Source organism: Colius striatus, chromosome 3, assembly GCF_028858725.1.
Source record: "Colius striatus isolate bColStr4 chromosome 3, bColStr4.1.hap1, whole genome shotgun sequence".
NCBI classification, from domain to species: Eukaryota; Metazoa; Chordata; class Aves; order Coliiformes; family Coliidae; genus Colius; species Colius striatus.
This window is the reverse complement of record NC_084761.1, coordinates 11,837,306-11,863,362: the sequence shown is the minus strand read 5'-3', so window position 1 is coordinate 11,863,362 and position 26,057 is coordinate 11,837,306. Positions and strand designations below refer to the sequence as shown.

The 26,057-nt window shown below is 39.7% G+C and overlaps 1 protein-coding gene across 1 annotated transcript in view; it reads left to right on the top strand.

The window, feature by feature from the left end:
• Nucleotides 1-26,057, top strand: part of PRKAR1B (protein kinase cAMP-dependent type I regulatory subunit beta) — a 101,719-nt gene that overhangs the window by 60,858 nt on the left and 14,804 nt on the right. Inside the window, exons 7-9 of the mRNA XM_061994390.1 lie at nt 7,048-7,206; nt 15,457-15,517; nt 19,875-19,996. Of these exons, the coding sequence (XP_061850374.1) occupies nt 7,048-7,206; nt 15,457-15,517; nt 19,875-19,996 (342 nt within the window). The remainder of the gene's footprint in view (nt 1-7,047; nt 7,207-15,456; nt 15,518-19,874; nt 19,997-26,057) is intronic.

The following is a 26,057-nucleotide window of genomic DNA, read 5'->3' as shown; positions in this document are numbered from 1 at the left end:
GTTAGAGTTGAAGGCAGAAGTTTTCATTGCATTCTGAGTAGTTTGCAGTCCTTATGTCAGTTATGTATGATACAGGATGTACATTTTTCCTGCCTTGTCTTTGAAGCTTGCAACAGCAGATTTTTTTAAGGCATGAATGAAATAACTGGGTTTCTTTCAGTAGACAGCATCTTTGATTTCACAAATATTCTTAATCCCTACTCCCCAGATTACCCAAAGCTGTCTATAGCTGCTAGGACAGAACAAAATGGACAGATCCACAATGATGTCATCCAGACACTTCTCAGACACAAGTACGGACAGTTTTCTGACATGCCCTGTGAACAAATACATCCTAACAAGACTTTGATGTCCTTTGGGTTGAGCTTATTTCAGGGACAACCAAAGCTCCTCACCCTCTTTGTCCTGAAGAACACTTCTGTGACTCTCATACTGTCCCATTTCACCCTACTGCACCCTACCACTGCTCACCTCATCTCCTCAGCCCTCTCTCCTTCCTAAGCTTTTCTTATATCTTCATCAAAAAACTTAATTCCTTTTCAAGATACTGTAGAAGGTACACCTTGGTAGCTAGAGAAGGTACCTACATTAACTGCCCTTGCTGGGAAGCTGCAGGGAAACAAGCCCATTTTCCCCCCAAAGAGTAAAGTACTATATTTAACAAATCAAGCCAGTCATAGTTGAGATTGAACAGCAGAATTTCATGCAACTCCTGTGCACATGAAGCTCTGTGGATAACAGAAATGATCCTCAGCCCTTATCTTGTCAAATGGACATATGATTGCTATAATCAACTAGGCCTAAGTAGAATGGTGTTAGACGTAGACCTCTTAACAGACCTTGCAGTGTTTTCAATTACATATGTCAGTGTTTGAAATGAGTGATTGAACCTGTTGCAAGTTTTAAAAGAAAAGGAGAGCTTGTTGAGTGTGAAAATATGAAATCAGAAAAGCTGAGTGACTTAAATCTGTCTATAGGATAACAGAAATTGTAAAGTAGTGGCAGAAAGAACCACTGAAGGCTGCCCGTACAGGTTGTTGAGTCTCCTCTGGAGACATTCAAAACCCACCTGGATGAGTTCTTGTGTGACCTTCTCTAGGTGCTTCTACTCTGGCAGGAGGGTTGGACTAGATGATCTTTCGAGGTCCCTTCCAACCCCTAAGATTCTGTGATTCTGTGAAAGTCTGTACCAGGGCAGTTAGTGCAGAGTAACATGCTTCTGTAAAAGGCAGCAGGTCCCAGACCCTATGGGTGTGCACTATCACACCATATATAGTGCTCCCCAGAAAAGAGTTCTTCCACTTTCTGGGAAGCAGTGCTAAAATCTTTATTGTCTGAAGAAAATCCAGACCACTAGTAAGTGAGCTGCAGTTCATTTATGCTTTGCCAGATACTTCTTTGGCATGCTTCCACCCTTCTCCAAGAAGAAAAAGACTCCTTGGAGAGGAGACAATTGACCCCAAGACTTAAAGCCTCAAGCCATTTTCTGCCTAGTTTAACTGGTGTTGGAATATGCATGGAGACTTTTAACCACTGACTGGGCTGTCTGCCTTCATCATTTCCCTGGTCTGCACGGCAGCAGCAGGTATACCAGGACTGGTGAATTCAAGAAGCAATTTATCCCAAGAACATCATGACTGATAAGCACCCAGGTTTTCCATACACATGCAAAGACACACAGAAAGGAAGGCACAATTGCCATCGTAAAATTCCCATCCCGAGGAAGAAAATCATGGAAAAACTGGAAAAGAAAAATCTTATCAACCAAAACCAAACCAAAACCACTGACAAAGCCAGAATAACAAAATCAGTGTGTGGTGTTTGAGTTTAAAAAACTGCAACAGTTAAAAATAATTTACTGTTAGAGTTTTGGCATAGGCACCCCAAAGAGTAAGCAAAGAACATTCTGATATTTTCCCTTAAAAATAATCTGAATTAAATTAGAAGTACAATAAAATATATTTAAGTATATTAAATATACCCTTGTTCTCAACTCTTTACACTTTCTAAGGGTACAAACAAGCCTCGTTAGCAAAGTATCTGTACATTTCCTTCTTGCCATTACTTTGGACAGCCAAAGAAGATAAAATACTTTTTCTCTGGCAAGCACACTCAACGTGGACTGAGGGCTAAGGGAGAAGGGCACATTTTTCGTATGTAAAAGAAAGAGATAGGTCTTGGAGAACCTGTGTTTTTCCTCTCATATACTATGTACTATAAACAATGTATACTTTGACCAAAGCTGACATTGGATGGGAAAGGACATTATAGCGTTACCAGTTGCAGCCTTCCTCCTTAGCACTTAAGGGTTGAGGAGAATTGTTGACTCATGACCTGTCCCTGTAGCTGCATGAAGTTCATACTAGGTAGATATGAACTTTAGATAGTTCATACTAGCTTGAAGTTTGAAGTCTTAGAGGTCAACTGTCTCCCGGAAGCTTTTCTGCTCAGGCAAATGTGAGTGCATGCCAAAAAGTAGCTGGCAAAGCTTAAATTATAGTTTCCAGTAAAGATGATGAAAGTACCTGCTAAAATATGTGTCTTGCAAAAATCTCTAATCCATATTTCTAAATATAAAAATGACTTCCTGTTTATTATTTTAATCTTATAACCTCACATTTTTTACTTTAAAAAGCACCATCAACTACCTTTTTAAAACATATATTTTTTTTAGACTCAACAACTTCCTATTCTATTTAATGTCATAGCAACTTTCTCTATAGTCATTCTCAGGTTTTCTTCTTGTAAAACAACATCAGCCACACTATAGTACAGTGAAAATCAAAACGAAAACTTTTCAGTATTTTTTCTTAAGTAGGTTCTGTATTTACTGCAAAAATCTATACATGAAGCTATACATTAATAATGTGGACAATAGAAAGATTATCTTTTGATTGTAGGTCAAATCTTGAAGCCCTTATTCATATATACAAAGTGTCTAATTTGTATATACAAAGATGAGAATTACATAGTGATTTATGTGAGAATACTGTTGGATTTTAAACTAGTTGTATTTTATGGTTAGATTCTATAGATTGCTTTTGGTTTGAATTCCTCCACCATTAATGATCTTTCTAACTTCAGAGGGATGCTTTTGGAAATTTGAAACAGAACATTTAAAAGTTTGGAGTTTTTCAGCTTGAATTTTTAAGGATTCCCAAGGCAGTCTGCAAGTTCATATATTTAAGGAAAGAAAATTCATGCTACAAATAAAGTACTGGCTTTATTGAGAAAACTACCCACATATAAATACCCTTCATGTCTAAGACTTGCGTAGTTTTCCAAGAATAAATAAAACTTAAGTCTTCATTTTTGGTAGCAAATACTAAGGCTTGACAAGACACCAAACACAAATTATTACAAACAGATCCAGTGGACAGGATTTAAGATCTAAAAGTTGCAATGCCAGGAATAAATTAGGTTGTCCACATAGATCACAAAGTGGCAGCAGCAAAAAAAAAGCCCCAAACTTACAAGTTAACTTGAAATCAGCAATAAAACAATAAAGTTAATATCATTTCATTCCACTGAAGCTCAGAGACAGATGTTCATACCCTGCCTTCAAAGTGAAATGCCTGTATTAGTGCTCGTGGTAAGGTTACTTTCTGCTTCTCGAGACGACACAAAGATGAGTAAGGCCAAGATGCATTCCTATTGCATTGAGCATTGTGTGACTCATTGCATTTTCTCTTGCAGTTAGCGCCTGTGATATATCGCAGCCCATGAAGGAAGGAACTGCTGATGTTCACAGGAAATTTTTCCCATTTGTCCCTTAAAATATCATGAAATGAACCAAAATTGTGTCATTTTCAAGCCCGCAAAAATTTCACTGCTCATACTGCATCATGGAAAACAATGGAAATCTAAAGTTCTTTTGATCTATGGAGAAGTAGGTGGTCCTGATGGCTTGCTCATATTTGGGCATTTGCAGCTCTACATTCCTCTTCAGCTGCATGAAGGAACGTTCCAGCTATTGTGAAGTTGTGCTCGGCAGGTCAAGTAGCAATCAGGAATATGAATCACTTACGTATTTGCCACTTTGGTGAGAGTTCACAAATGCCTAAAACTGCCTGAGCCAAAACCTCAGCCCAGGATTTTTTAGAATAATGGAGGAGATCATCTGAGCTTCTGCCATATAACATTGGCTTTCATAAGCTGTTCTGAGCCTAAAATAGCTTTACTTCCCACACCTTGCAAACAGAGATACCTTCCTCTCTACTTCCTTTTTAAAAGTCTATTTTAAAGGGATTCATAGTGGAGCTGAACTTTCTGTTAAAGGGCGGAATGTCTTTGTAATGTGCCATAAATGTACTTTAACTCCATGATGGAGACAGAAGTTTATTGTTGACTTAGGCCTTTGCAAAGAATGAGTGGTTTCGTCCTGGAAAACAACAATTATTCTCAAGCTCTTTTGAAGATTGATATCGGAAATGGCATTTTTTATTGGAGGATTGAATGCTGGACACAAAGACTGTCCGGTCAGTGAATTGGTTTCACCTCAGAGTACTTTAAACCTGATACCTTTAGAGTGAAGGAATGGCCATTTGCATAAATTGTTTACAGGGGAGATGTCAAACATATTTTGGGGAGTCTTGTCAAGTAAGACAGCAAAATGAATGAAATCTTAGAGCTGTTTAGTAGTAGCCTCTCTTTATAACAACTACAAGAGGAAATGTCCAGCCTTCACCTGCTCTACCTTGAGTTTTATCAGCGAAATTCCCCTTTCTGGGTTGTAGTTGTATCATGGATACTGCTTTGACAAGACATGTCACCATATTGCTTAAAAAAAACCCCACGTTGAAATAAGTTTATTTCCTATCCTCTGCAATAACAAAACCTGTGCTTTTCAACTAAAACCAGGTATAGAAACAAGTATAATTTTGGTTTGCTGAAAAAGAGTCAAGGATGCAATGTCAGTTGACATTCAGGATGTGGTCCAAAACTCATTGGAACAATTTGATTTTTCTCATTCCTGAGGACATGAATTGGTTTCTTGTAGCAAGCCCTGGGGCTAACCCAGTGAAACCCCCACAGAAAGGGGGTATCCCTACATTCAAATACACAGCTGAGCCATTTTGAGTTTAAAAATTTTCACATGTTCTCATTATGTTACAAGCCTTTCAGAGCCCTGATTTCATCCATCGGTTTATCTCGTATGTCTCACAAAAGAAGCTCTAGGAGCCACAGTATTATCTGCTTGTTTCACCAGGAAAGTGCTTGGGTTTGCCTGACTTTTTAAAAACTTTCTTTTTTTGCTTTCATTTTTTTCATCACGAGGAGAATCAAAAGTAGTTTCAGTGTCCTGTGAGATTTCCTTTCTGTGGTGAGTGTAAAAGTTTGAAAGGAAACACTGTTATTCTCTTGTCTGATATTCTCCTGTGTGACATTCATTCTGTTGTTGTAAAGAAATGAAGCTATAGCTTTTCTGGCTTCAGCTCTTTCGTGGCAGTCTGCTACCACCTGCCTGGTTGGGATTATTTTTACTCTTTGTTTCAGACCCTTGATCCTCAGATGCTCCAGGAACACTGAGAGCCACAACATTGCTTGGAGTTCAGCAGTGATGTTAATACTACTTTTCAGCTGATAACCAAGAGGTCCCTTGATCAGCTGAACTGTTTTGTGGCCTCATCCATCTCCTACTGAACTAGCATTTCACTAACCTCAGTAGGAACTGGATCAGATCTTAATTAAATATTGGCAATATAAATTTGGATTGATTCTAGCTGCAGTTTGCAATATGTCTTCATAAAATGAAGGTAGAAGTAAAATGAATACTGACAGTTTGTTGAATTTTGACCCCAGTTCATTTATTTTGGTCACTGATTTTTCTTGTGCCCAGCTTGAATACAGCTCTTATTCATGTATTTTTTCAATAACTGCTGGTCTATTAATTGGTAATAGGCTATGGTCTTTTCCCTTGCCATGGTTTTATGCTTCACACGAGAATACCTGTGTATTTTCTTCACATTATTTTTCTTCACAAAGCACCCGAACAAATGAAGTTCATTCTGGTTGATTTCTGCTGTTATCAGTCTGTAACAGATTAGGATATATTCTGCACTGAGTAAATGCACACAGCCTTTCCTACCCTCTAAACTCACAGACACATTAACAGAATGAACAAGTTTTATTGTGAAGGTTTATGGCAGCAAGCCTACAAGAGAGCTGCAGAATACACAATCCATACCAGTCTTTCAATGCACTATTATGTCTCATGAGCTGTATTGTCCATGAATAGTGGGGAAAATGCAGCCCAGCGAAGAGCACCTGCATGAGTACTCCTTTTTCCAGGGAAGGTTTCAAACAGCACTCAAGTGTAGGAATTCTTCTCAAATTAGACATTATCCAGAAAAAATACTATGGTAGTGGTATCAATCCATACTGTGTTTTGAGAGAATGTTATCTAAATAGGCTGTGAGTCAAATGCTGCTTCATAAGATCTGTAGAGCTGATGTTAAAGACAAAGAGTAATTCTCCATATAGCTTCTCAAGTACAAAGTAGTAGTCACTAAGGGAGAAAGACATTTCACTAGTTATATTTAAATGGTTGTTGAAGGCACTAGGCTTAGGGAGGAAAAAAATGTTCCTTTTGAAAAGATGTTTCCCTGTTTTGACTGTTTTTCATTTCATGGCCATGGTGCTTTTCAGCAAACCTCATTACACATATCAACAAATCTCCTTCTTGCAAGTTTGACAGTGTTAATAAAAAGCCAAAGTTGTGACAGTTCTGCTTGTTGACTGTCTGAGCCTTGAATACAAGAGAGAAAACACGATGCCAGTTAACCATGGGAGCTGAAAACTCGGAAAGTAAATACAGGCATTGTACTGAAGCAAGACAACTTGAAATTCTGTCCACAAAGCAGGTTGTTGCCTTCTTTGTGGACCAACTGTACAAACTGTTACACTCTTGTTTTCCTTCCGTGTCTCCAGCATTAATGACTAGAAAGGAAAATACTAATAGCTTTTTAGGTAATTGGCAGTAGGAGGAAAACTGCAACTAAGTCCCCAAACTGGTTTTGCTTCTTGTTTTGTCTTGTGCTGTGGTAGGTTTATGTCAACGGGGAGTGGGTAACCAGCATCGGAGAAGGAGGCAGCTTCGGGGAACTGGCGTTGATCTATGGAACACCCCGGGCTGCCACTGTCAAGGCCAAGACAGATCTCAAGCTCTGGGGCATCGACAGAGACAGCTACAGACGTATTTTAATGGTAAGTTTATGGAGAAGGGGTTAATGGAGTTGGTATTTTTTACTTTCTTTTGTAGCACCAGCTACAGTGTTCAGAGTACACTGATGGTAGAAGGCTGCACAGCCTGTGTTTCTGCATAAAAAAAGGGAGGATATTACAATAACATTGAATAACTAAGTAAAGGAAAAGGGGACAAGATTCTGCAGAAAGACGCTGAGTCAGAAATGCAATTGAATAACATTATGCATAACTCTGCTACATGAATGAAAACCTTAGGAGGCCTCTGTCACCAAGGAAGCTGTGCAAATCTCTGTATCATCAACCTCAAAATGTCTTTCAGCACTACCCCTTGCCTATGATGTCTTTGTCTGAACTTGTATTATACTGCTCAAAGCAGGCAATACAAGGTAAATACAATTCTGGTAAAAAAAGAGAAAGGCTTGGTTGGACTGTGCCCTCCATGTGCATTAGACAGCACACAGACACACATTTCATAGGATGGTGGCTGCAGAGTCCTTGCTAATGATTCATTGCTCTGCTTCTTTCACACTCCCTCGTCTCTGCAGCAAAACTCAACAGAATTTCTGGGTGCCTGGGGTGTGTGTTAGCTTATGGATTATGCTGCTGTTTCTTGAGTGGTGAGTTTATAATGGAAACTCTGACAGATAATTAACTTCAGCAATGTCATAACTTTTCCTTTATGAGTTTATTTCCAGTGTCCATGTGCATATCTTCCTTCCACATAAAATATTACTTTCTCTTTGATAATTAACTGCCATAACTCTATGTAAAGCTTCTTTCTCAATAAGACTTGTCTCTAAAAACTGTATTGTTTCATTCTGATCTGAAGGAAATTACACTATGCTCTCAGAATAATGAAGGAGGGTGCATTTTGAAATTATCTATTTCAAGCAGATGTCATGGATAACAGAAAAATTAGCAAAATGATTGAGTAGATTTTACACTTAAATGATTAGTTCTTAGGCAACAGAGTGTAAGAGTGATCTTCATTTATACCATGTGATGACTCTTGGATGTCTGTATGAAGCATTGCCGGTTTTCACTCTGTATTTCCTGGGCTGAGTTCTGTGTCACATAAATGAACATCACACTGACATCTAGGAGAGTACATCTGATGAAAATCTACTCTATCCCAAAATATTCAACCTAACTGCTCCAAAACAAAGTAGAGGAATAATGGTAAGAAGTATATTCTCTGCTCTCTTGTGGATAAGCAGGATGAATAGTTTTGAATGCTTCCCAGTGCAGAGAAACGGGCAGTAGTAACTGAGACCTTTCTGAAAGCTATTTCTGAAACACAGGAGAATTTCCTAACATATTTAAGAGGTACATTCAACTTATTTGTCCCATGAATGCAATGGGGAAAGGTATCTGGGATAATGGGTGTGATCAACCTGCATGCTGAATCCAAGGCATAAAAGAGAAGGAATGTAAGAGGGAAAGAAATGTCAGGACAAGCCACATACTCCTTGGCTTTTTAAGTATAGCTTTTTTATGGCTGCCTGTAACCTTGCTACCAAAGAACTGAAGAGAGAGATTCACAGTCCTTATAGCCTAGAGGTAATTTCAGTTTTAATGTTGATGAAAATAATGGTACCTAGCAACATCCAACGCTGTGAGCTTTCAGGTTTCTCTTGTGTCCATTACCATCTCATAGCAGCCTTAAGAAAATAAATATTTGATGTAGAGACAGGGTTTTACTAAAAGGATTTAAAGCCTCAAATGGAAGACTCTGCTTTTAATGCTAGCTTTAGCCATACGTACATCTTAATTATTATGGATATACTTCTATTTGATTCTAGTGTAGTACTATGCTTTTCAAATTAATTTACATATTCTCTGAACCTGTGACTTACCTTACCTAACAGACTCAGTTTCTGCAGTTGATGAAACCTTTAAGTCAACTTGGAGGTGTTTTCATTCCCCGTCTCTCCCCCCGAGTGTTTTTTTACAGATGGAGCCATTAAAAATTGGTGGTCTGTTGCATTACATTAGATACCCTGAAAATGTAGTAGCAGTAGTCCTAATTCTTTGATAGGAAATATTTCAGGTATGGTGAATTAATTGCTGCAGGTATAGAGAATGTCCAATTTTAAGTGCTGCCCACGGTGAAGGCAATTTACCCATCCAGACTACATGAATTCTGTCATCTTTCCATTTATTTGTAGGTGCAGCATGGATAATTTCTTTCCTGTAGGTGAAATGAGACACCTGTCTGTTTAGTCGTGTGAGGGCAGGTTATAGTGTCTCTTAGCACATTTCCTCAAGCCTAAGAATTAATTACATCATGTTTCAGTGGCTGCATTTCATACTTGAAGCTAACTCCACCATTATGCGGCTGGTTTTGCTGTACTCCGTTTCAAAATGTAGTAGTAACTGCCTTTCAGATCCCATGCTTTCCTGCCATTTAGCCTCTAACCTTATGTTTCTAGAAAGATGATGGATATTTTGGATGTAGAAACACTTCTGCCTTTAAATAAGATAGTCATGTGTAGGATATATTTTGAAATGTATCATTTAAGATGATTTTATATTTTGTGGGTGAGCAGGTTATTTTCTGTTTGCAAATACATTGTCCAAGGGATCCATGACCTTTTTCTCCCAAATATATGGGTTTTTTTTTTCTGAGATAGAGCCCCTCCATTACCTGAGACGGCTTTTCCTTTCGTCTGCATTCCTTCCTGGCCATGAGCAGACCCATGTTTTCTCAGTCTAGCATTGACATTTTATTCAAGTGTTAAATATTTATTTGCAAATCATGCCTTCAGATCCACACCTGCCAAAAAGATTTTAACCTGTCATGAGACACTTGACTTTCTACTTCATTTCTCCTTGGAGGGTCTGTTTTGGTTCTTTGCATTTACTAATTCCTAGTTTTTGTTTTTGCTTAGTGCCATTTTCCCCACTTATGTGTTCATTGATCCCAATTGCTTTATGGTGTGAATAAAATTCATCTCAGGAGATTTGGGAGTTTGGGTTTCCCCTTTTGTCTTTGGATGGACAAAACCTGATACAAAAACTTCCTGCTGGCTTTTAGTTAACACTTGTTATCCATTGATTATTTAGCTTGTTCCAAAGGAAATTTCATAAAACAGATATATTTCTTGATATTTCATTGTCTTGGCTTAGGTGCCCTGATCTCTTGAAGGTCATATACAAGTTTGTTTTAGCAGCTGTAATGATTGTAAATGTTGGAGTAGTTCTTTTTGTCAAGATTTGCAGTGAAGTTGCTTTGCTTTCACTGCAGTCCTCAACGAAGTATTATACCATGAATTTCATTGTATAGGATAGATTAAAAAACCCACTTCAACATGTCCCCCCCTCAGTATGCTCCCAAATTATCTGTCCATCTGAGTGGTGCTTTTATTTCATAAAATTAACGGTGCTGAATTGCATACTTTTCACTCTGTTGTGATTTTTTTAATGTATATGTTCTCTGTGTGTGCACACACATACACACACATACACACACAGACTTATGTATATATTCAAAATTTATTTACTTACATTCCTCTGGGACAGATGCAAAGGAATTTTTTGCCATAGGAATTTTTGATGGAATTTTGCTGCTTTCTTCATTTCAATTGGGATTCAAGAGCATCACAGAGTGGGGAACATCCCAGGGTAGTACAATATTTGTATTCTAAATATAGCAAATACCACAAATACCAGAGAAGCAAATGCCTGTATCTCAACATCAGATTGACCCCCTAGACAATTCAGTTCCCAGACTGAGGAAATTTGAGGTATTAATTTCATGTGATTTCTTCTTTAAGAAGGCTTGATTCAGGATAATTTAACTATCCTCTAATTCTACTGGTCCAAGATACCTGTTTCTGAGAGAGGAGTTGTGTGGGATATAATATTTTTTGCCTATTTGGCAAATTTTGCTTTCAGAAAGTGACTTGTAATAGTGGGATGTAAGTCATAACAAATAAGGTTAGTCAGTTACTAATGTTATGCCTCATTTTATTTAGGCTATTTTGGCTTTGGTTTACAATCTTTTCACAGCTTTGAACGTAAGAACAACTTCTTTAACAAGTGCCTTTTCCTGTTCAGGTAAAGTCAGAAGGACCTGGTGTACCATAAAATGTAGGTTGCGTATTGGGCAAAACATAAAGCAAATCCGAAGCCTGCAATCCATCTGACATCTATACAGTGTAGTGAGAGCTGTTCTGTTTTCATAGCCAGTATGCATAGGAACTCTTTCATGCTCCTGTAAGAATGTACACCCAAAGCATCATTCAATATCAGGTTTATGCGGGGATTAAACAGGGCTGGAGCAGTCCAGAAGACCAACATCGGACAGGAAAACTCCTTTTAATTGAAACTTGAACCATGCTTTGCCTTTTGGTAGCTGTTTGTTTGGCATCTTACTGAAGGAGAGATTTTCTAGGAAGGACCCTGTCAACTCCACCTGAAAAAATGAAGCAATAGAGAAGACATGAAGGGTGTTGGAGGGACAAAGCAGAGAGGTGAGCAGAAAGGAAGAAAGACAGAGACTGGACTTTGAGGAGTGAGAAGAAAAAAATGGAAGAAAATAAGGAAAGTGAAGAAGAGGAGTTGCAAAAGAGATGCAGCAGTCCTATCCAACAAGACCTGTTATAATCTCTGGGGCATTCATTTTTCTTAGCCTGTGCATTGCTCAAGCTAAGCCTAGGACTTCTTACATGTTTAAGTTCTCCTAAAGCTGGCTTTGAGCTCTTTTCTGGGTGTGTTTTGCAAGTGCAGGTGATCTCGTTTCTCCTTGGGACTGTTTCAGGGAGGAGCACTGCAGCTTTGAATATTAATGACTCTTCCATAGTTAGTGGGAACCACTGTCTTTAAGAAGATGAGCTTGTGCGTGACAGCTCAGAACTGGGAAAAAAGTGAACAAAGGAAAGGGGGAGAGGGAGAAGCAGCAACTGTTGAAGTAAGATATTAATAGGTTAGAAAAAGCATAATTAATAAAGACTTTCTGAAACTTGCCATCAAGAACCCTGCCAGTGCAGAATTATTCATGTACCTTTACTATTGTTTTTATCTGGCTGAAGCAGTAAGATTTCTACTGCTTCCCTTGGGAAACTTCTGCAAGGGAATAATTCCTACGTTGGGAAAACTTTGTTGATATTGATCTCAAATTAGATTTTCTTAATTTTCTCCTATTACTTTGAGTTATGTCAAGTTATGCTGTATGAAATTGCCCTCTCTTTCTGTTATATATCTGGAGTTGATTACCACTGTCTACTTAAAACTCCTGCAACAATGTCATGGTATGGGTATGACATATCTTTGACCTCAGTGTTGAGCTAACATACACAGGTTGAGTTTGTTTTGCTCTTTCCTTATTGACTGTCCCCAAGAGTTTTAGCATTTCTCCTGGCTCTGTTTTGTTTGGGAGCACTTTTCTGGAGAAGAGGTACCAAGACAGAGTGTAGCATGTCAGATGTTGTCACATCCAAGCCATGGAGATGAAGCCTATAAACTGCATTCCTGGATGTATTTGAGTATACGGGCCAAAATAGCCTTGGCAGTATTCTTATTACAGCCTGGTGTTGCAAACCAGGCCTTTCCAGTTGTCTGTAAACCTCTTTCAGCCTTCCAGTCTTCTTCCATTTGTCAAATATTTGTGCTTTGACCTTTTTTTTCTTTGCATTTCCTAGCTGTATTTTCCAAACAGAAGCTCATTCTATTACTTTCTGCTCCCATTTCTAATGTCTCCAGGCCTTTTATTGTTATTTTCCTGTTCTGGCAAGCTTTCATAGTGTCTCCAAGACTGCAGATATAGTTATTGTCTGATTTGTTGCTGCTTCTATAAGATTTGTCTCCTGCAGGAGAGATGGAGTGTTGCATGGAGCCTCCCTGCAGGTTGAATCATGAGCCATCAGTTGGGTCACCTTCATTTTCAGTGCATGTGCTGGCAAATAGAACTCCTATGCCTTAGCTACTAGTTTTTTCCCTAGGCTCTTGCTCTCCCTTACCTTTGTGGTATCATTCTGAGACATGGGATATTTAAGACAGTGGAGCCATGCATTGAGTGGAGTCCCACTGAGGTTCTAGATACTCTCACAATACAAAAAAATATTACAACACATGTAATTATTTTTTTCTACTTCAGTTTTGCTTTTGGACTTATCTTCATGGTGGATTCAGTACTGCTGCCCTGGCTTAGTTTAGCCAAGGCATAACACACCTGTTTTCCTGTGGAAAGTGGTGGGCTCCCACTCTCTGGGCCAGGCGGGATGCCTGCAATTCTTACCTTTCTGGGTCTTGTCTGCGTCTCTAAATACTCAAAGCTGTGGTCAGGCGTCACTTTTGGCTGCTGATTACTGCTTCTTAAAATTCATCTGTGTCCGCAAGTCATTTAAAAAGCATTTTCCACATCTGTCTCTGGGTGCCCCAGCCCATCAAACTAAACCACCAATCTGGTTTTCCACAGCTGTCAATTTTACTGGTCTCATTTCCACTCGATTGCAGGGAGGAAAGCAACAACTGCACAGTGGCCAGTTTTCCATCCTTTGTCTCACAGTGAGCTGTCAGGACCTGGCATGGTTTGCAGAGTCTCCTCTGTTTGAAGTTTCTGGCACTTTAAATGCTCTCAGGGGCCCCCAAGGTTGAGAACCAGATTTGTTAGAGAGGTCAGACAAGGGTTACCAACACTATCGCTGAGAGTCGAACTGTTATCACCAGACTCGGAAATTATGAACAAGATGTGGAAGGGGAGACCTTGGTAGCTGCTGCTGCTGGTGATCCAGACATACCTGGGAAGAATGGCAGCTCCTGACAGTACTGTGGCTGTTTTGGAGCAGGAGTGGTCCCAGGAGAGGCGCCCATGGGAACTATCCCCAGAGCAGGGTACCTTACAGCTTCTGCTGATGCTGTGGTCAGAAGCCAGAGCCTGTTGACGTCAGTGGAAGGATTCACAATGCTTTGGTGATCGTTGAATCCAGCCCCACCTGCACATCACAGTGTAGGAGGAGGGATGATGTTGAATTCTTAGTTGTATCATTGCACTTGAGTACTCTAGCCTTTCGCATTTTCATACTTAGAACACTTTCGAATGCTTTCACATTGTGGAGGCTAAAATGTTACTTCTCCTTTTCCTTTCTGTATCCCCACTTTCTGCCTCTGTTTCCTTAGCAGTGCTCACTTGGAGAAGGAGTAATAGCGGAGTGGCTTTTCCTGTGCCAGATGCTGACATTTGTTTTGTCCTCTCTTCCCAGCCTATGAATAAATGCCATCTTTTTTTTCCCCCCTTTCTTCAGAAGATGAATGTATTTTCTTTGTGTTCTACTCCTGCCTTGTAGATTTGACTAGCAGGCACCAGAGAGCCTTTGACATCCACAGGGAATTTGCCCAGGCAGAAATGAAGTGAGCTGTCATATAACAGTGTGGAATAAACTTCACAGTACCAAGGAAGACCCTAGAGATCCTCTTTGGTACCTGGAAAGGTTTTCTTTCCAATTCATTTGTTTCATTGCAGAAGGAGTTAAGAGTGACTTAATCATGTTTGCATTGGTAAAACTGCATTGTATTTATTCATAACTGAATCTCCTTAAAAAAGGCATGCTGGAATGGCTGCTTACAGTTTCTGTCTATGGTGATCAACCAGTATGGAGGCAGAAGGTTTCTCAGTAATTTACCACACAATAAAATCTTAGTAGAGTGGGAATGAGTGTTCTGGTGGCTGCACATACATTGATGGATTGTCTGCTCCAAAATGCTTACATCTTGTTAAAATAATAATTTGAATAGGTTGCTCAGCAGTAACAATACATACAACACTGTATGGAATGTAAACCAGACTTACAGGTAAACGTCCTTGGCATTAAAGAGGTTTTAAACTGAAAGGATGGGACCCATGAGGGGGACATTTTAAGTTTTATCCTACTTTGGAATTGTAAATTCCTTTCTAGCAGGGCCTCATTGGTAACAAGATATATATTGAATTAGCTAAACAGTTAATTGATGAAGCTCTGGCTTTAAAATGAGTGCTTGTAAATAACGGACACAATTCATCCATCGTGTCCAGTAACACCAGTGAAGTCAGTGAAATTACACCAGGACTGAATTTGATTCCTTCAGTCTCTGCTTATCAGCAATACAACTTGCCCAGACATTTTATGGGGAAACATTTGCCTCAGGCTGTTTATACTGGCTATGCTTGAGATTTGAAAGGGGAGGAAAAAAGAAAAGAGCAGCTGTAGGAAGAAATCACAAAAATACTTCATGTAATGTTCTACCTCCTTTTTCTCTCTCCTTTAATAACAGGGCAGCACACTGAGGAAACGGAAGATGTATGAAGAATTCCTCAGCAAGGTCTCCATTTTGGGTCAGTTGCCTTTTGGACTTGCCCATTAGTTCCTCTGTTGTGTGTGTTGGTAGAATGAATGTTGGCCGTTGATGTCACGACAAAAGCAATGGTGGTCAAACAGAAGGTCTCACAGTTGCGTTGTTTCTGATGGAATGAAAGCTTTATGCTAAAAAGTCTCTTTTTAGGGCTTTTTTTCCCCTCATTCTTTAATATGCACTGAACATGTGTTTGAAGGACAAATCTATTGTTAAATATGGGAGCAGGCATGCACTGGTAACCTTTCGGTAGCTGCTGTTGAAATAAAGATCATATGGATGGAGGAGAAAGCGATGCAAAGATATGTATTTATCATAAAGTCTAATTACATCCTTACAGATGACAGATGAGAAGCTTTATTTCTTCTGTGAGAATACTGTATTTATGGGCACTAAACAAACTAACCTTACAAATCAAAACAGATTGATTTTTTTTTCCCTGTATATTTTACAGCCCCTGCCTCACATTCTTAAAACATCTGTTTAGCTTCTTGTCCTTGGATTTTGTTTCCCTTTGATTAATGTGATAGCCACGAAATCTGGACATGTTCTTGATGGCCTTCAGTAGGAAAAACAACAAACCCATAATGCCTGACCAATCAATCACCATTAGGAGAACAAAAGCTTCTAATAAGGAAGACAGTGTTAGACAGAACAATGAAATGTTGGTTCTGTAGGAGAAACACCATGTTTCTGCTAGGGCTGTTTTGAAAGGAGCAATTCAGGATTAATTTGCTAAATAATTCAAGTATTTGTATTTCTACTTAAACAATTTGCATTTCTTGTTTATGATAGTCATCTGCTATTTGAGCTTAGGGACCTGAAGTATGAGAGTGCCTTAGTGAAAATAGACTTGAACTTCTGAGAGATGCTCTCCATGATGTTTTCAGTTACGTATGAGTGCTCAAATTAAGGCCAAATATGTTGTTCACTTATTAATGAAGTTTTTGTCATTTAAATGTTTCATTTTTGCTTAATTTAAATCTTCCTAAATTAAGAGCACAAATTATACCAAATTACAATGAGTATTTAAAGAAAAAAGGATCTCTGCACCTGCACTAATGAGGAGCAATTACAACAATGAGACATCTCAAAACAATTTCAGAGTAGACAGGTTATTCAAAGATATGCTTCCTTAAACATGCAGCTTGCACTGTAATTATATCCTAGTTTGTAGTACAGCTTTTGAATCTCAGTGAAAAGAGAGGAAGGACTTTAAATTTTGAACCTTTTTTTTAAGTACAGAAAAGCGGTGGACAAAATAACACATCATTTCAGGAACATGGAGAATTTAGGTGAAATGTGTAAGGATCTGTTTCACATGTCTAAAAAGTAGATGACACCTGGGAAACAAAAAGGTATTTTTGAATTCTCAATGCAGCACTGAAAAGTCAACTTCACTTGATACCTTCATGTGGCCAAGACTCCATGATTTCTTAGTGGAAAAACCTCTACCTGCTTCTTATATTTTTTTTTCAAGGCCTGTATGGTGTCTGTAAGTAGTCATATAATTGTAACAGTAATATTTTTTACAAAAATCTGAGGCTTTCTTTAGATTATCTGTAGCTGCTTATGGTCTATCAAACCAGAGAAAACTGTTTTAAGTCTTTCCTCTGGAGTTTAATAGAGTGTAAAGCTATGCATTGATACATGCAGTCTAGAAAGTGCAAAAAAAAAATGCACATGGTCTTCTTTATTTGATACTTGGCTTTAACTCTGCAATTAAAACTTTAGGAGTTTTATCCTGTACAATATTCTATACAATGCTCTGTTTGCAAGAATTGTTAACTAATGTATTTGTAGTCGTACAATTCCCTTAGACAAGAGAGAGAGACGCTTCGTGACTAGAGCTAGAATTAGCTTTGAATTTTTCATAAAGACAACTTAAGATATTTCAAGAGACTCTTTCTTTTCATTGTTAATTACTGAGTTCCTTTTTTTAAAAAAAAAAAAAAAGAACAAGCCTACTCTAGTTTGTATGAAAGAGTTTTATGCTTATTTTTAGTCAAACAGAGCACTTTTTGAATATGGCCTTGATCTTTGATATTAATGCTTCTGCAGTAAAAGTCACAAATACACCAGGAAAGAGCTCTGTTGATTATAGATGGGGAAAATATTGGAAGTAATCATTTCCCAAACAGCAACCAAAGGGCATAAAAACCTGAAGACGTATGTGTGACAGGCAACTCAAAGCTTACCTTTAGTGCACTGATCTCTTCCATCTGGTTTTGTTACCAGGCTCGGTGTGCGCTTCTGAGCTCAGCCAAAATGCTTTGTAACTTTTAAAGAGCAGCTCTTTTGCACTCATACAATACTTCTAAGCAATATTCTGAACAAAATGGAGAATCAAGAGTCTGAGAAAAGAGCCCAGACCTAATCTTGGTGTCGGAAGCCATGTTTTGACTTCTATTAGTTCAATAATTCATAATAAGTAACAATCAACAGAGGTCTTGCACACTAATTTCAGAACAATTTTTTGAGGCAGTGAAGGTTATATCATTGTATTATCTGTTTCTTTTAGTAACTTTTAAACCTGTCACTTCTTTCAGTCAAATGTGATAAAAGTAGAGAAGTTCAAGTACAATTCATTGTCTTGAATTCTCAAGCAAATGGATAGAGAGACACAGGTTGGTGCTTCTCCTCTCCCTAAGGGCAAGACAGGTAAAATTCATCCCTCAGCAAAGGCAGGGAGAGGAAGGCAGTGGGACACTGAGCATCCCTGGATGAGGCACTCTGCAGGCTGTCTTTTGCCACAGGCGATCTGTGGCCGCTGCAGGTGGGTTACAAGGGCACCAAGCTGCAGGCAGCAGATTATATTAGCTCCATTACTCATAGAAGGACGCTGGATCCATTAACTGAGGCCAACTGTATAAGGTTCAACAAGGCCAAGTGCTGGGTCCTACACTTGGGTCACAACAATCCTGTACAACACTACAGGCCTGGGGTTATGTGGTTGGAAAGTTGCCTGGTGGAAAAGGACCTGGGGTTGTTGATCGACAGCAGCTGAACATGAGCCAGCAGTGTGCTCAGGTGCACTGTGGACAAGAGGCCAGTGGCATCCTGGCTTTTACCAGAAATAGTGTGGCCAACAGGACCAGGGCAGTGATTGTCCCCCTGTACTTGGCATTGGCGAGGCCACATCTTGAATACTGTGTCCAGTTTTGAGCCCCTCACTACAAGAGAGACACTGAGGTGTTGGAGTGTGTGCAGAGACAGGTAACAGAGCTGATGAAGGGTCTGGAGCATGAGTCTGATAAGGAGCAGCTGAGGGAATTGGGGATGTTTAGTCTGGAGAAGAGAAGGCTGAGGGGTGACATGACCAGTCTCTACAACTCCCTGACAGGAGGCTGTAATGAGGTGAGGGTTGGTCTCTGCTCCCAAGTAACAAGTGAAAGGACAAGAGGAAATGGCTACAAATTGCACCAGTGGAGGTTTAGATTGGAGATTAGGAAGAAGAGTGGGTGATTAGACACTGTCCCAGGCTGCCCAGGGAGGTGATGGAGTCCCCATCCCTGGAGATATTTAAAAGCCACGTAGCTGAGGTGCTGAGGGACATGGGTTAGTGGTGGCCTTGGCAGTGTGAGAGGAGCGGTTGGACTTGATGATCCTAAAAGTCTTTTCCAACCAAAACAATTCTATGGTTTTGTGATAAAGCCATGCCCATAATTTTTTCTTGTCGAAGTATCCTTTGAAATTTTATAACTTTTCTCCGAGGGAATGAAAAGAAAAAAAATTGTAACCCATTCTGCTGGCAAATGAGACAGAGGTGCCACTTCAAACATCCATACCGAGCCTCTGGTCTCACTGCCACCCATGCTACCAGGGCCCTGCCATTGGCTTCAGTGATGTGTGGTCTCACCCATGGGGCAAAAGTCATCTTTTAGACTGGCACTTCTGCACCCCTTATCTTGCAGGCCATCAGTAGCCAACCAAGAGCAACTCTAATAAAGAGACAGTAGAACTTGTTCTGACATCTGGTGTGGGATGTGGTAAGAGAACCTCGGCACTCCCGTATCACCGGTATCTCCAAACAGCTCTCAGGCTGCTCCAACCCGCTGCAGCATCGGGGCAGCGCAAATCAGATCACAGGCATAGGGAGCCTGAGCCAACTTTTCCTGTCCAACTTTTAAGATTATTATCAGGGTGATTACTAAAGTCTAAGACACAATGAATAAATACATTCATGTTTCCCAACTGGAGGTTCGTGCAAAGTGCCTGGATGAAAGAAATGTTTCTTTTATAACAGAACCAGGCATAGCAGAGCTGTCAGTTTAGATAGAAATCTTCAGCCAGAGTTGGAGTCTTTTTATAATAAAGCTTTATGATCTTCAATATTTTAGAGTCTCTGGACAAATGGGAGCGTCTAACAGTGGCTGATGCACTGGAACCTGTCCAGTTTGAAGATGGAGAAAAGATTGTTGTGCAAGGAGAGCCCGGTGATGACTTCTTCATTATTACCGAGGTAAGATTGGCATCCTGATAAGCTCTGTCATTTCCTGGTAAAGATCAAGGCTTTTTATTAAAAGATATTTGAGTTCAGTTTAACCTGAACTAACTCCACTGAAACCAGGAGAATTACTCAAAAATCAAATGAATTCAGGCACCACTTCCATAGAAATGTCTTAAGTGAGATGACCTCTAATTTCCAGTAAGTTGAAGATGCAGAGGAATTTTGAGGCGTGTCTAGTGTCTTCACTGTTTGAAAGTTTGTTTTCTACATGGAATTTTTCTAGTTCCAAATTGCCAGTACTTTAACCAGGTTGGTCAGCCACACAGTGCATTGATCTTCGTTCCCAAAGGCACTTATAGGGGAAGTCACAAATGAACATCTGTAAAACGGAGCAAGAGACCTGATCTGAAAATGGATTTGTTCTTTGCTTTGCCTTCAGCTCAGTCCAAATAGCTGCACCATTTTCTTGTTTACTCTCACACAGGCAGCCAGATCTGTCAGGCAGCTGAACATGCTGACATCTTTTTGGGACATTATCTGACACTTGAGTTCCCCCATCTCACTTCTGCAAACAGATGCTGACGGGGGTTTTCCTCCCTCTCTGACATAAATATTTTCATCTTTGGTATCTCATACAAACACCTGAGCGCTGTGATATAGCAAGTTATAAAAAACTTATTGGATAGTCTCAGACTAACAAGACAGCATTAGGATGTGATGGTGTATGTATTGAAGTAGGAGCTTTTCAGCACCAGCTGTGAGTGTTCATAAAGAAATATGTGTATGTGTTCATACACACCTACACTGGGAACGACCAACGTATTGCTGTGTGGTGACAGTTCAGGTGCATATGCCAGGGCATATGTTACATGACCAGCAATGAGGCAGTGGTGGCACAGCAGCTAGGAGGTAATCTGAACTCCTCACTGTGGGAGAAGGTGGGTCAGATGGATGTAAGGAAGCTGATATAATTATATGGCCTTGGAATCCAGTTGTATTTACACAGAGTTCATCTGGGACTCTATCAGGTTGCTGTGTTATGCTGTGATTTAGAAGGAAAGCCTGCTCAGGTGACATAGGACTTGTACAGCACCCATCCCAGAAGGTTTAGAGGCCAACGGGTTTTTCTTTGTTTGCTCCTTATCTGTGGATTTTTGGACAGATTCCTCTGTCCAAGGCAGACAGAATTTGTTTCATAATCAGTATCTGCCTTCCATCCTTCTTTCCTTTCGAGTGCTGGAAATATGTATGTGACTTATGAACATAGTTTCTCCCCTGATGCTCACCAAGTTGTCAGTGCAATAACTGCAAATAACTGCACCTGTATATCACAGTTAGACACTTGAGGAACTTTAAACATTTGACGCTTCAAAACAATGGTGTCAGAATAAAAGATACTAGATATTAGGTGGGGAATTTTTTTTGGTTAACAAGATATTTACTATATAACAAAAGTTTAGTAAAGACAATTTTTTTTTTCCAGAAATATGGGATTTTTATTTCTACCAGTGTTACTACTTGTGCTGTTATTCCTTGCAGCAGCATGAGACCAGGAAAACCTAACTTTCTCAGCCATCAAATCCCATGTGGAAAATTGGCAGCTTGCTTAAAAATTACCAAAGGCCCTTATTTTCCCCCTCTTGATGGAACAGCTGTTAAGACTTGAATGTGTAGAAAAGCATTAAAACTGCATACTGCATAACCATAAAGTAGCTGCTCACCTCATGCTTCCACTATAAATCAAACATAATTTCTCACTTTGGAAATTGCTTATATTTTTGTACAATAAAGAATGAACATCCAGTATCAACTATTTCTTACACTGCTGTAGTATTTCTGCCTGCTCACACATAGTTAAAGCTTTGTATTGTAAACCTGATTTCACAGGAGCTTGCCTACATCTTTGATGTTAAACTTTTCTGCAGGAGAGTTAACGTGAACTGCCAGGAACACGTTATTCTAAAAACTGATCGCAAATAGTTTTGGCTGGTTTGTTGTCACAATATGTTGAAAAGTCATTAGCTGCTTTCATGTGTTTTTTGATGTTCGTGGCCTTATAATCTGAAACACTAAAAATGCAGCCAATTTGGCTTCTGCAAATGCAGAAACCGTTCCATTTATCACCAGAATGTAGTCTCCTCTGGAGCACAGTATGTCCAGTACAAAGCTAAACTTTGCCACACAATTTTTGGGCAAGGTACTCAATTGTTATAAACCATGGTCATTCACAACATGCCTCAGACAAATCAGTTACCAACTGACAAAGCTTTGATGCACCAGCATCTCAGATACTGGTTCCACATGGGATCTTGGGACTCCTATCATAAAAGCTTCTCTAAGACAACCAGGACACATATGGATTTTAAATTGTTAGCAGAGTTTTGTTTGCACTTCATAAATTCATTGTTCATCTCTGGTTAGCTTGAAATGCTGCCTTCCTCTGGGTCATCACTTTGGGATACCATATTTTAAGTATATTGGTCCTGGAGAAGGACATAGCCTGTAAGTGAGTTGGCACCTTCACGATTTTCAGACTGAAGAGCAACCATTAGACCCTTTTGGAAGGGTGACATCCAGTCTTGGTGATGGTTAGAACAGCAGCTCTTGCTTTAAACCAGGAATATTGGCTTGATAAGTACAGACAAGAATATAGTCTCCTCTTCTGTCAAGCAAGCAAATTTTCCTTTTCTCTGTTTTCCTTAGTATAATTTCTTTTTCATGGCTCTCTGTCCTCCACCTTATCTCCAGTGTCGCAAAAGTTGTAGTAAGGTGCAGGTTGTTTGAGGTGCAGACTGTATACATGAAATTGTGACAGTGCCCCATGCAGCAGGAGCTCAGCCAAATTATTAGAATACCAGAAAATGTGCACAGGGAAGAGTAGCAGGAAACGAGGGTTTTTAAAGTTCATTGCTCACAAAGCTGTTTATGATTCATTTTTTGTTAAAAGCTCTAATGAGAAAAGTATTACCTTGAGATTCCAGGATAACTACAGTTTTTCTGCCATCCTAAATCTTCACAGGCACCAGTAAGTGTTTACTTACAGTAGACTGGGTGCTTTTGCATGTAAATCTCAAGCAGCCTTCAACAAGATTTAGTTTTAGTATCTAAAGGCTGTGATTTTTTTCCAGAGATAGAATTATTTTAATGTTTATACCATATTCTTTAATTTGAAGATAGGATCAGAAGTGAATATCTGCTTACAAGAGCAAAGTAACTGCTTTTGTGAGATTGATTTACTACACTTGAAACTGGTAATTAAAAAAGGGAAAAAAAACCACCCCAACCCAGAAGTTTCTGTATTTTCAGATATTTCCAGGTCTTATTTTCCCACTATGGTTTTCACACAACAAACTCGGGCTTTCCCAGACCAGACAGATGTGGAATGTATCTGCTGGATTCCAAGGTCATGGAATTATCCCATATGAGATTCCTGGCACAGAGGTGAAAAACTTTAAGCACCATGAAACAATTGTTGCCATAATGAATTATATTTTGGCAAGCGTAAGTCATAACAGATGTACAGTTTCTAACAAATAAATTTGCAGTTGTATCGTACACTGCCACACTGTGTACCCAGCAGTAGGGAGGATTTATTCATCTGACTTCAGATAACACAAATATTTTTAGCTAGTATTTTAAAGTGGTAGCTTGCAAAGGCATGTGAGCTCTGCAGAGTTAAATATCCGAACAAATGTGAAGTCCTTTTAAATGAAATGCCAGTTGAACGGGGGCTGATTTTATTCCCAACTCGTGCTTTGCCACTGGCTTCAGCTCCAACAGTAGTTTGAACTAGTGTAGTAGTGCTCTGAAACTGGAAAGAAATGAGGATTTGCTGTTGTCTAGGTTACTGAGAAAGGTAGCGACAATAGCATTAAAAATAGCGGTTATGATCATGTACCACTCTCTCAAGTTCAGCTTCAGACTTGGCTGAGTGGCACAGTACCTCGAAGGCCATAATGCAGCTGCCAAAAATGCGAGGACCTGCAGCTGTGAAGTGCCCTGCTGGGTTTTCCAGCTCCCACCCCTCCCCATGTCAGATCACTTGGATCTACTTGTCATAACCCAGTACCGTATACGGCATGCAGATATTGTCATGGGACTCCACCAACTGCATTCAAGGAGCCTTTTAATCTGAGCTGTGTACTGAGAGCTTGCTGAACTGCTGCCATATGGCCATAATACTCCATATAGTTTGACATGGCTTAAGTAAAATGCATGCAGACACAACCTACACAGGTGTGGGAGGAGAGAACAGCAAAAGGTGCATAACAGTGCCATACTGTGCCCAAAGAGCACAGCTTGTAACTGTCCCTTAAATGTACTCTCTGTAGCCTGCCATCTCCTTGGAGGACAGTTTGGTTTAAGTGATGCAGAAAGCAAAAGAATAAAACTGCATGAAAAGTGAAACATTTCCAATTAGTAGCTGGTTGAGCTGCCCAGCAATAGCTTGCAGCAGCCTAAAAATAAAAGACCTAAAAATAGGAGATAATTCACAGGAGAAAATTCAAGGAGAAATGGACATATTGCATCAAGTAGTTTCACATCAGATTTTTGCTTTTAACTTTAAAAACTAGTATATTTAACTGCAGATTAGTGCTAAGTTACAGCGGGTAGTTGCACCCTCCTCTGCAGCTCCTTTGTGAAAAGCGCTTCAGAAATACATGAGGATTTGTGCTCTTTGTTATTGTCTTGCTGGTTAGAGAGGAGACAGAGTCAGGGCCTCTGTTTTTCAATCTCACCTGTATTATTGGCCCAGTCTGTGGGCAGATGTTACCATCGCTGTTTCCCCATCAATGGGAACAATCCCAATGACACTTCATAAAGGTGAGCAAAAGCTTAACAGGAAAAGGCAGAAATTATCTGTTGGTACTGAAACCAGGCAGTGGGAATAGCAAAAAAAAGAGAAAAAAACCTCATTGATAGTGCAGAAATCCTTCTGGAATTCATGCGTAGAGCTGCCTCATTGACAGAAGTGAATCAAATTAATTGATAATGATTACTTGTTCTGCACTATTCTTGACTGATCGTGTTGAAAACCATCTTGTAATCCTCAGGTTGCTGCTAGATTTCATGCTACTGTTGACATTTCAAGTCAGGACCACAAACTGGCTCCAGTCTGGGCCGGATCTACTGTGAGTTCTTGCTGAGGGTGTACTTGAGATACTGTCCTCTAGGTGAAATCAGTGTTTCCAGCCCCGCTGACACTCTTGGCACGCTAACAGAGCGCCTCTGCACAAATGCAGTTCAAAGCCTTGTTAGGTGGAACAGTGTTTGTAAACTTTTCCTACCATGGCAACATGCACCCACAGAGGAAGGTCCTCGGAGTAACTCGGAAGGGCACTCAGCTCTTCACAGAATTGAGCCTCTTTGTAGGAAAAGTCGGCTTGAGTCTTAAATTGCAGGAGAAGCATCTGAAGATTTATGATTTAAAAGCTCCTTTAAGAGGGAAAAGAAAAAAAAGAAAAGAAAAATAATAGCCCAATTGTTTCCTGCTCTAAATTGTTGCTCTTTGACTTTCTAACCTAAGAGAGACCCCTTTGGCACCTACCCCTGCGACAGGCAGGAGAACTACAAAGTAAACTTCTTCCGTATGGTTAATGAAGTCACTGCCTTAGGCACACTCTGCTATCACACCTGATAATCTCTTTAAAAACACAGTGCGATTAATTATTAATTAGGAAGATGAATGTTGTCTAGAAAAGGAGTTTCAAAGGCTTCCATCCGAACTGGTTAGTGTTACCGGGATTTTGTTGATACCGAAAATGTTTGTCAAAGGCAGTCTACAGCGACACCTAATATACCGAATAAACAGAGCCAGCAGTCACTGAGGGCTCTGTATTTAGCTTATTTTTAGTTGCAGAGACATTGTTTCCCATAGAGCTCTTACAGGAAAGGTACATTCCTTTTTCTTGATACCGCCTAGTTGCCCGGGAGCAATAGCGTTGCCATTGGCCCTGCTTCAAAGTTCAGCTGTGTTCAGGATGGCATTTTTAATGGCTAGCTGATGTCAAAGACTGAAGGTTAGGTGTGTGATTGCATGCCGTCCTGACTAAGGATGGAGGTGAGGTATTTT